This window comes from Neolamprologus multifasciatus, chromosome 22 (assembly GCF_963576455.1).
Source record: "Neolamprologus multifasciatus chromosome 22, fNeoMul1.2, whole genome shotgun sequence".
NCBI lineage: Eukaryota > Metazoa > Chordata > Actinopteri > Cichliformes > Cichlidae > Neolamprologus > Neolamprologus multifasciatus.
In genome coordinates, this window is record NC_140459.1 from 28058050 (window position 1) to 28070115 (window position 12066).

The window sequence follows — 12066 nt, forward strand, 5'->3', positions numbered from 1 at the left end:
TTAGAATGAGAACTACTGCACTTCTCCCAATGATAAATGTCAAGATATCTGACTGACAGTTAACTGTCGGTGGCAGTCTGGGTTTTTCCTGTCATGAACCGGAGCTTGCAATATCTATTACTTGTGTCCTCTTCAACCTCTGAGGAACAAAGGCCCATGTTTCTGTGTGAGAGGACATGGCTCCAGCATCAGGCAGCACATAACTCTCTGTCTCTGCAAGGCCTGCTGGGAACTCTTAGGTGACAGCGTCATTTGAGCTGAGGTTGAGGGCTTCCTCCAGCCGGCTGCTTGGCTGCCTGCCTGCCCCCTCCTCATCCATGCTCAATGGACATTGATCCCCCAGCAGCGACACCGTGTCCCAGGGAGGGGTAAACAGATACACCTCGTTGCCTCCAACAATCATTCTGCCCCTGTAGGGACAGGTCGTGGTAAATTAATAGTGTGCTTGCAGCGACTAGATATTGTTAATGTATTTGCTATTGATGGAGTGAGATAACATGAGTAGCTTCAGCCTTACTTAACACAAAACATAAATCCTCCAAGGCCATTGTGGAGAAGCTGCATAGGCAGTAAGTTATTTTGAGCTTTTGGGAAAGTACAGCACAGACACATTAATTCAGTTCATGCATTAATACCATAAGCACTGTAAGACGAAGCTTTACTTATTGATTTTCATTTGATTTACATCATTAAGCCGAAGTCAAGTATTGAATAAATGCTGTACTGTTTTAAAGGACGTGGTTTCATTTAGGATTTTTGCTCTCTTGACAGCTGAGTGGTAAAGTGGTGTACACCACTTTTGCAAAGAGGAGAGTGGAAGGGAAATGGCAGAAAGTGCAGAGAGCGATGAAAATAACCGACTAGGCCTTGTAATTCTCTACTCAAAATCATGACAGTCTTCTGTTTTTCTTGAATAAAACAAAAGAAAATGTATTGGAACCAAAATGAATACATGGTCATGTTTAAAAACGGGACCTTTGGATGGTGTCATTTCTCCTTTTAGATAAACACTTGTTACCACCCCCTTACACATATGAGGCAGCGCTTCCTATGGGTGGAAAAATACCACAGTCATTCATTTTTACCAAAGGTGCACTTTACCTAAAACTCAGGCCCTTAATCCAGTTGATCCTTCATAAGAGCTGTCAAAGTACTACATCTACGCTGTCTAAGCTCACTTTGAACTTTTGGATTTGATGGGCTTTGGTGTGCTGTAACATGACTTATAAGCCTGATCTTCTTTAAACTTGCACCCAGTCGAAAGAAACAAACAGACAGGGTACTCAGGGTAGGCCTGTCGCTTAGCAAGTTTGCTCTCCTGCAACATGCATACAGGGTGGGCCATATATATGGATACACCATAATAAAATTGGAATGGTTGGTGATATTAAAGTCCTGTTTGTGGCACATTAGTATATGTGAGGGGGCAAACTCCTTAAGATGGGTGGTGACCATGGTGGCCATTTAGAAGTTGGCCATCTTGGATACAACTTTTGTTTTTTCAATAGGAAGAGGGCCATGTGACACATCAAACTTATTGGTAATGTCACAAGAAACACAATGGTGTGCTTGGTTTCAACGTAACTTTATTCTTTCATGAGTTATTTACAAGTTTCTCTTTGTTCACAGCCATTGACATGTCGAAGAGGTTAACACGTGAGGAGCGGATCGAAAGTGTGTTGATATCTGGTGAACGCAGTAACCGGGTCATTGCCGCAGATTTTAATGCAAGACACCCTACGAGACCACCCATCTCCCATGCTACAGTTAGCAAACTGCTTGCTAAGTTTTGTGAAACTGGTTCAGTGTTGGATTTGCCAAAATGTGGATGCAAGAAAACTGTCACTAATGAAGAAACATCAGTGGCTGTCCTAGCTTCATTCAGCAAGAGCCCAGTGTAGCACTCGCCGCATGTCACTGGAGAGTGGCATTAGTCGAACATCCCTTCGGCGGATATTAGCTACCCACAAATGGCACCCTTACAAACTCCAGCTACTGCAGCATCTCAACAAGGATGACCCAGATCAGCGATGACTGGGATAGGCTCCAGAACCCCCGCGGCCCTGGAAAGGATAAGCGGAAGCGAATGGATGGATGGAATATCTACACACGTCTGTTGCTGCCACGAACGTCATGTGTTCGTACGTCATTGTCATGAGACACTCCCACAAACAGTAGTAATGCAGTGTGCTTACGGGCAAGTAACAGTAATCGAATTACTTTTTTGCAATAGTAATCCCTTACTTTACTCGTTACTTGGGAAAAAGTAATCGGATTACAGCAAAGCGTTACTTTTAACCAGTACTGCCCATCTCTGGTGGAGAGCGACATTTGCTTTGGGGAAAACTGAACCCTGACATCAAGTTTTCTGGTGAGGCTAAAATGGAGTTAGATGGACAAGCAGATCCTTACACCGCTGTATCAGACTGAGACAACCTGAGAGAGAACTGGAAGGCAAGACTTCCAGTTCTCTGCTAAAGGAGGATCTGATTAGAATGTGTCTTGGGCACCTTCCTTTGCAGGTTTTCAGGGCAGAGGTTTTCAAAGTTTTGGAAAAAAAAAAACAACAAGTGGAAAAACCTTCTTAGTCTGCTACTACTGTAGTCTAACATTGTCTAATTGGATGGATGGATTTATGGATATAGGCCACTCAAGGATGTCAACTTCCTACTGTTAAGCCAGTGTTTGCCTTTTTCTCTTTCCCCATACAGTTTTGATTCTAGATTTGATTTGTCAGCTATTATTGACAGGCTAAAATACCCAAAAAGTTCAGCCTTGTAAGAGTTTTACATATAATGGACAAGAGAACCAGTTTGGATCTGTCATTTCAGGCTTTTGTTGTCAAGGCAATAGTGGTCTAATGTGAGTATCCAAGGTTATTCATTTTTGTTATCTCTATTACAACAAAACAAACAAACATGGTACTACTTAACAGATTGCTTAAGAAAGTTTCACTTAATAGGCAAACGTGTCCGCATGCTCCTTATAGTAATGAAAAACTACAGATAGCAGTCCAAACAGAGACAAATGACCCAGTGAAAGAGTTGTTGAGGATGTGCTACTACATGTCTTATCCACTTTTACCTGTGGGACTGAAAGGATCTGCTGCTAAAATCTGGGTGCCAGATTCTGCAGGCAGCTTCAGAGATCTGAACACACTGTTTTGGCTCTCCAGTGCAATCTAAGTGTAGGAAAATTACTGCCAGAATGTTTGGGTTACACAAATGTAAGATGGAAAACTCATCTTCAGTTTTTCTCATACCTAAACCAAATATTCAGAAATCACAAAAATCCATATTCTGTGTCAGCATTCTTCAGTCGTCAACATCCTTGGTAATATTAGCCTCATTCAGGCATTGGGGGAAAACAAGTAAACTTGTCCATCACCCTTCTGTCGATCATTTGAGGTTACGACTGATGTATTTCCATCTGATGAACTGTGTGTTAAATGGGTTCCTGCTGTGATTTTGATCATGTATATAAAGATAGATGGGAAAATATATAATATAAAAAATAATAATAATTATAATAAAATTATGATAATTTTTGAAATTGCCACAGACGAATTTATATATTTGGCAAAACATTTGTTTCCAGACACTGTTGCGACGGCCAGTTTTACCACTAATCTTGACACAATCATACATTTTTCTAAAAATTATTTTCTGTTCAACAAATTGTCATTGAAGAGGAAAAGGAAGTGTTGCAAACTAGTGGTGAGCAGTTCTTTTGGTTGCTTGCTTTGTCGCTAACAATCCAACAAATTCACACGGTTTATTCAAAACATATACAGTATGTGAGCTGCTGAGTCCAGTAAATAATTCTTTCTTTGCTGAATAAGGCTAGAGGAAGTTAGATGAATGTAAATGCAGCTATTGAGCCGACACTATTTCTTTAGATTCTCCTTGCTCTCATAGTGATTTCAGTTCATTATTTTGGATTTCAGTTCCTCCCAGTGAAATGAAGCATAATGTTATGGTTTCTGTTTATGATTCTCTTTGTTTATTGCAGACATTGCTTACACTGAGTTGTATTATGCATGTTTATTTTTTTACTTACATTTTTCAAAAATTTGCACATATATTTAAATCAGGATCAGCGTAAATTGTACAAATGCTTTATGCTTGTCTCTTAAATGAATAATTAGCACATTTAGCCATATTTCAATATTTTATTCATGAAATCATCTAAAGTAGCTTTGCATGATTCACAGTTTAAAATAATTTACATTTATCTTACACTGAGCCTTGGTGGGCCATCACTTCATTCTCTCTCAAAGCCATTTTAGCTCATCTTAATTTGCTGCCCCTCACAAATAAAAGGTTTGAAAGTAAGTGGGTGGGGCTTCCTTGCTCAGTCAGAGCTGTGTGCCTGAGATGACTATGATCATGATTATTAATACATCCACTCTCACTGACATCAGGAAGGGCAAAAACTCTGCCAAATCAGCCAGGCGGCGCTACCTGCTGTAGTGACCTTTTGAATAAGGGAGCTTCTTCTTCTTCTTACTGACATCATATAGAACCAAGAGTAAACAAAATGCATTAAGTGGTGAACTATGTGTACATGGTTTATTGCTCACAGGGATCACTTCCTTAAAGTATACTGACGTTCATACCTGTTACACCGAACCTACGCCGGAGTAACAGCTGGGGGAGGTAAAGATGGTGAAGATGCCCCGGTAGAGGAGCTGCAAACGCTTGAACAGCAAGTGATAAAATTCCTTCAAACGAAGAATGTAAGTATTCAGAACCATCATATTGCAGCATGCCACACGCTACCCAGGAAAGACAGTAAAACAAAGCCATCAATTATTCTTCGGTTTGTGAGTCGCAAAACAAAGATTGAGTTACTGAAACAGGGTAAGAAGCTTAAAGGGACTGGTGTGTATTTAAATGAACATTTAACGAAAAAGACTGCTGAAATTGCAAGACAGGCACGCAGCCTGAGAAAACAAAATAAGATACAAGCGACATGGACGAGGAACTGCAAAGTAATGATAAGACTAAATGGCAATCCCGAAGAAGCGAAAGTTGTGATGATAAGAGAACTCAAAGACTTAGAGCAATATAAATAATCAGGAATCTGCTCTGGAATCTATTGGAAAAGTGACGATTGGATAATGAACAATGGGTATGGAAAGTGTTTCTGGCCTTACGGCTCAAAAAACAACAACAAAAACAAAAACACATAAATGACAAGTTTGGACACAGATTATAGGTTTCCATTCAGAGATATTGAAGAGGAAGAATTTGATTATGAAAAGGACTGTCAAGGTGGTTATTTTGCCACACACGCTGAGAAAACGAACTTCAAAATGAACTTCAAAACGTTTAACTATGCAGAGCACAACATGCATGACCCTGAAAGTAACATTGACCCAGATACCCACTTCTACAATAACACCAATAATACTTGTGAGTACTATACAGATGACCAATTCAATATGAATATTAAAATGGCAAATGCATTGTCGGTCATACATTTCAATAGTAGAAGCCTGTATAAAAATTTTTCTAAAATTACAGAATGTTTAAGTAAGTTAAAAAAGTTTAATATAATTGCAATATCAGAAACATGGCTCGATAATGAGAAAATTAGTGAAATGGGACTGGAAGGATACGAATTATTTACAATGAACAGGGTGAATAAAAAAGGAGGCGGTGTTGCCTTATATGTAGATAAAGTTTTGAAATGTAGTCTGATTGAATGTATGTCAAGCACCATAGATAACGTATTGGAATGTGTCACTATTGAAATCCATGTTGAAAAAGCTAACAATATAATTATAAGTTGCATCTATAGGACACCAGGTTCATGCCTTGAGACATTCAATGAAAAACTTGCTGCTATGTTTAGCAACCTAAATGATAAAAAAGTGCAAATAATTTGTGGTGATTTTAATATAGATTTGCTAAACCCAAATGGACATCAGAAAACAACAGATTTCATAAATACAATGTATAGTAACTCCCTTTTCCCTGTAATTATAAAACCAAGTAGAATAACAATTGATACAGCTACATTGATAGATAATATATTCACAAATAAAATTGACCATGAAATAGTAGGTGGACTTCTTATAACTGATATAAGCGATCATCTTCCTGTTTTTGCAATTTTTCAAAATTATTTTGGGATTAAAACTAAACAAAAGAATCAAATATTTGATATGATACGACTTAGAACAACAAGAGCCATTGCTGCCCTCCAGGTGGACTTAAAGGAACACAATTGGAATGAGGTTTTTGCAAATGAAGATTCAAATAGTGCATATGATGCATTCTTATCAACTGTAATTTCACTATATGAAAAACATTGTCCTTTAATGAAAATCACTAGAAAGCATCACAGATCAAATAAGCCATGGATCACAAAAGGGATAGAAGATGCATGTAAAAAGAAAAATAATCTATATAAGAGATTCATAAAACAGAGGACAAAAGATGCTGAAATAAAGTACAAGTTATATAAAAATAGATTAGTAAATATTATAAGAACAAGTAAGAAAGAATATTACCACAAATTATTGGAGCAAAGTAGAAGTAACACACAAGAAACATGGAGGATATTAAATAGTATAATCAAAAAGGGCTCAAAAAATAAGAATTATCCAGATTATTTTAAAAAAGATAAAGATATTGTGCTTGATAAAACTAAAGACATTGCAAATGAATTTAATGATTTCTTTGTAAATGTTGGCTTTAATTTAGCAAAAGAAATTCCAGAGTCAAGAAATAATAACGACCTAAATAAACATATTACTCAGAATGTGTCCTCCATGTTTATTGGTGCTGTAACTCATAGAGAAATAATTAACATTGTGAAGACATTTAAAAATAAAAAGTCCACTGACTGTTTTGGTATTGACATGATATTAGTTAAAAGTATTATAGAATATATAGTGCAACCTTTCGCATACATTTGTAATCTGTCCTTTCAAACTGGTGTATTTCCCTCACAAATGAAAATAGCAAAAGTTATTCCAATCCATAAAAACGGAGAGAGAAGTCAGTTTACCAATTATAGGCCAATATCACTGCTCCCACAGTTCTCAAAAATTTTAGAAAAGTTATTTGTTAATAGACTTCGTAAATATATTGAGAAGCATAATCTCCTAAGTGATAACCAATATGGCTTTAGAGTGAAAAGGTCCACTTCGATGGCAGTGATGGAACTTGTAGAAGGGATATCTAATGCTATAGATAATAAGGAATATACTGTTGGTGTTTTTATAGACTTAAAAAAGGCGTTTGATACGATTGATCATTCTATATTAATGAATAAACTAGAGAGATATGGCATAAGAGGGTTAGCATACAAGTGGATGAAAAGTTACCTGGATGACAGATATCAATATGTCGAATTCAATAATGTAAAATCTAAGCAGTTGAAGGTAACTTGTGGTGTTCCTCAGGGCTCTGTGCTGGGCCCTAAATTATTTATATTATACATAAATGACATATGTAGCATTTCCAAACTGTTAAAATGTGTATTGTTTGCTGATGATACCACTCTGTATTGCTCAGGTAAAAACCTAGAACAGCTTCTGACTACAGCGGAAAAGGAGTTAAATATATTAAAAAACTGGTTTGATGTAAATAAGTTATCATTAAATATAAAGAAAACAAAATTGATTATTTTTGGCACTAGACAAATGAAAAATGTATCTAAATCAAGGTTAATGGAATTGAAATTGAAAGAGTGTACGAAAATAAATTTCTTGGAGTGATAATTGATGATAAGCTGAGTTGGAAGTCTCATATAAACCATGTGAAAACAAAAATGTCAAAAACCATTGCTATTCTCTATAAAACAAAGCATGTCCTGAACAAAAAATCATTATACACACTCTATTGTACTCTGTTGCTTCCATATATGACTTACTGTCTGGAGATATGGGGTAATGCATATAAAACGAACACTCTTCCTATTTTCAAGTTGCAAAAAAGAGCTATAAGAATTATAAACCAATCAAACTATATAGAACCAACTAACATTTTGTTTATTAATCTGAATACCCTGAAATTTTATGATTTAGTTGAATATAAAATGGCACAGATAATGTATAAAGCACAAAATAACTTGCTTTGCCCCAGTACTCAGAAGCTGTTCAAAGTCAGAGAGAGTCAATATGACTTAAGGGGAACAGATTTCTTTAAAAAAAACAAGATAAGGACAAATATAAAGCAGAGATGTGTTTCTGTTAGAGGAGTTAACCTGTGGAATAGTTATGACAGTGATTTAAAAAGGTGTAGTTCATTTTCCTTGTTTAAAAATATGTTTAAAAATAGAGTATTAGAAAAATATATATATCAAGAATGAAAAGAGCAGAAAAAAAAACAAAAAACAAAAAACAAAAAAACCTCTTGATTCTTTTGCTTTGATGTAGTTACTTACTAAGGTGGAAAGTTTTCTGTTTTTTTGTTTTTTTCTTGTTTGTTTGTTTTGTTTTTGCTTTGTTTGCCTTCTCTCACCCCAACCGGTCGCAGCAGATGGCCGCCCCTCCCTGAGCCTGGTTCTGCCGGAGGTTTCTTCCTGTTAAAAGGGAGTTTTTCCTTCCCACTGTCGCCAAAGTGCTTGCTCATAGGGGGTCATATGATTGTTGGGCTTTTCTCTGTATCTATGAAGCGCCTTGAGGCGACATTTGTTGTGATTTGGCGCTATATAAATGAAATTGAATTGAATTGAATTGAATTTTATTATTTGCTTCGAGCCCTGTGTACAGGAGCTGCATGCTAAAAGATCTTTTGTTAAAAGGGTTGGCGTAATAAGCAAATGCTTCAGCCAATACCTTTTGATTAGCCTTGTCTCATGCTTTCTTGCTTTGTGGTAAATCTTTGTTCTGTCTTCACTGAGATATTTGAATGCTAATCAATAAAAAACATATCACTCAAAAAAAAAAATTGTCCGTGTTTGATCTCCATTGCATTGGCATATATTTGACAGAAAATAAGCAAAAAACACAACAAAAAGCTTTTTTGTTTTTTCCAGACCACAACAACAAAGTTGGTGAAGAAACTCAAAATGAAAGAATGCCCATTTCTTAGTTTATGAGTCAAGCACACTCTGATTGTAGCCACAAGGTAAAATACTGGAAAATAAAGCAATCCATATTTTGGCAATGTGGCGAGGTGTTGTAAACCTGCCAATCCAGCCTGCAAGCATCCGTTTTTAAGCACTGATAGCCTTTGTAATTTCCAGCCCAGTAAAACTACCCAGACACACATTTCACAGAAACCTTTAAAATTAATCAGAGCGTGTATTGATTCTTCTATTTATCACGCCACAAAAACACTGACTTTTACAGTAAGTTGTGGGTGGTCTATTAATCAGTAAAGAATCACAGAAGCATGGTGAAAAACATCATGTTGCCCCAGATAGGAACATACCTGTGGTCCTCTGGTACACCCCTCTGCTCATCTGAAATAAGGATCCCATGCAGTGTTCACAGATATGATAAGAAGGGCAGTGATGTAACTCTCAACTCCACTACTGACTTTCATTTTCCTCTGGGACAGCTCATCTATGACCTCTGATTGGTGTAGCCTGTTGGTTGAAACATACACAGAATTTGTTGCTCATGTGACATATATGTTGCTTTGGCCTGATTAGGGGGCAGCATGGTGGCGTGGTGATTGGCACTGTTCCCTGACAGCAAGGGCCTGAGTTAGATTCCATCACCTGGCCACATGATAACTGTGTGGAGTTTGCATGCTCTTCCCGCATTCCGGCTTCCTCTCAAAGAAATGTAATTAGTGGGGTTAGGTTAATTGGCGACGCTAAATTGCCCATAGGTGTGAATGTGAGTGTGCCACTGGTGCCTCCACATGTCCACCACATTAGAAACACCTCTGATTTGTTGTCAAAAATATTGTTTGTTGTTGTTTAAGTTTTTTAAAAATATATTTTAATATAACTTTACAATTAATGGGATCATTTGAAAAAACTAACAAACCTTATTTCACAACTGTCAAATTAATTACAACTTTATTTTTTTTACAACTGTCAAAGTTATGCTGTATGCAGTTTGGTTAAACAGAGCGTTAAGCAGAAAGTGTTTGTACCAATGACTTTGTGTGAATTGCACGTTTTAGCACAGAACAGTTAGATTACTCTAAAAAGCTTAAAATGTTTAGGATATCTGCCTGAGAGCACATGATAACATGCCTCTTTAGCAGTGCTGTTGCTCATGAATCTGTTCACATCTCACAAAAAGCTCTACAAGGCAAGACTGTTCCACTCCACTGAACAGCGAAAATCAGTCTCTCTCATAATAGCTCTGGGCAATTTCAGACCACACAGAATGACAAGGGAATCAATTTCCCTGGTTAGGTTATAGATGGATTTTCTCTCTCTCTCTCTCTCTCTCTCTTGCTCTTTTTTCATAAGAAATAACTGCAATACGTTATATGAATTATTAAGAAGTCTTTTGCAGTGTTACGTAAAGAAGGCTACACCACCACCACTACCCTCTGAAATATAATGAATATTGTTATGGGTTCAGAAATAATTTTTAGAAATTTGCATTTGTTGATCTTGCTTCACAATTTTGACCAAAGATTAGGTACTTTGAATATTCTTGCGACATGTTCATGGGCTTTGAATATTAAATAGTCACTATACGTCCTGTAATCTATCACAAGAATTCAGCTAACTTTGTTCCATTACATAATGAAAAGCTATTTGATTTGTGGAACTAGCCTGACCTCATGTGGAGGATACTGCACAAAGCAGTTTCTAACACACTCTCTTGAAGAGAGTAATGACTATTTTTTGGATTATGTGAAGTTGCTAGGACCTTACTTACTCTTTCATCTACACTCTTTGATTATATGTAATTAAAAATGCACTTAACTCTATTATGCTTAAAGAATTATTGTATTACATCCATTACACTTTGACTGGACACAAAGACACGCTAAGGCAAAGATGATCAGTCTGATCTGATCCATCTGATGGAATAAACATAAGTAGCTAAAGGCACTAATTAGATTAATGAGCACACTGCTTATCAAATATGTCAACAGGCATGATGTAATAGAAAACATGAGTGGGCCAAAAGCATGTACCTTAAATGATTAATCACAGATTATTCCACAGGCATAAGCAGTTGGTGAATGCTTAGAGCTTTTTTTCCCTGCTTTTTTTTTTTTTTTTGCAATTGAAAGCCTGTTATTGACAGGCCACATAACTTTGTTAGACTGGACTCAGGGTTTCCCTCAAGGAAGTAGTTGCGCTATAGTAACTACTAGAAGCTAAGGCAGAGCTGAGACCAGTAATCTGGGTGAATAAATATCAATGTGCACTATTGAACAAAGTTTAAATAAAGCTAAACTTGTGTAATATGTTTGATGCCTTTGTGAAATATGAATTAGGGCTGTAAATCTTTATCGGTAACTAATCTAATAATCACAGTGACTATTAATGTAAATGAAATATTACATAATGAATTACAAAAGTAAGGAAAATGCTAAGCCCCTGGGCTCAAATGGATGACTTTCAATTGCCAAAATTTGAGTCTTAGGATTTTTTAAAAAAAATCTTTAACATACACTTTTATAAATGTCAAAAAACATTAATAACAATGATCAAGATCCACAATCCAACTATGGGTGGTTTTTGGTTGTGCTTCAAGCTTGAGATCTAGGTAGATCTCATGCCCTGCCGGTCATCAGATACCCTGCTAAGATAATAAGCTGGCCAAAGGAGGAGAGAGACGTCACTGACTTCAAGACAACAAAGCTTCTTATCATGCATGGAGTGTTTCACCCCAAATACAGCATCATGAGACTGTACGCTATGCAGAAGGCCAAATTCTAGTGTGTCAAAACCAATATTAAAGATGAAACAACAAACATCCATGAGTATATCAGGAAGATAACCACAACTGATCATGTGCTTAGTAGATAACTCAGGCCGCAGAAACCTGAGAAAGAAGAGGCGCAACAACAGGAACCATCATGAAGGGACAGGAGCCTGTACAGCATGTACCACACCTGGTACATGGGTTTACCACACCAGGTAAGACCCCAGGTGCAGGCTGTGCAAAGATGCCCCTGAGAC

The 12066-nt window shown here is 36.9% G+C and overlaps 1 protein-coding gene and 1 long non-coding RNA gene across 2 annotated transcripts in view; both read right to left on the bottom strand.

Moving 5' to 3' along the window:
• The window catches only part of khdrbs3 (KH domain containing, RNA binding, signal transduction associated 3), a 194610-nt gene extending 184730 nt beyond the window's left edge, over positions 1-9880 (bottom strand). The window contains exon 1 of the mRNA XM_085149027.1: positions 9393-9880. Coding sequence (XP_085005153.1) covers positions 9393-9441 — 49 coding nt within the window. The 5' untranslated portion in view covers positions 9442-9880. The remainder of the gene's footprint in view (positions 1-9392) is intronic.
• LOC146493661 (uncharacterized) overlaps positions 1-12066 on the bottom strand; it is a 534640-nt gene that overhangs the window by 259841 nt on the left and 262733 nt on the right. The gene's annotated exons all lie outside the window — the stretch shown is intronic.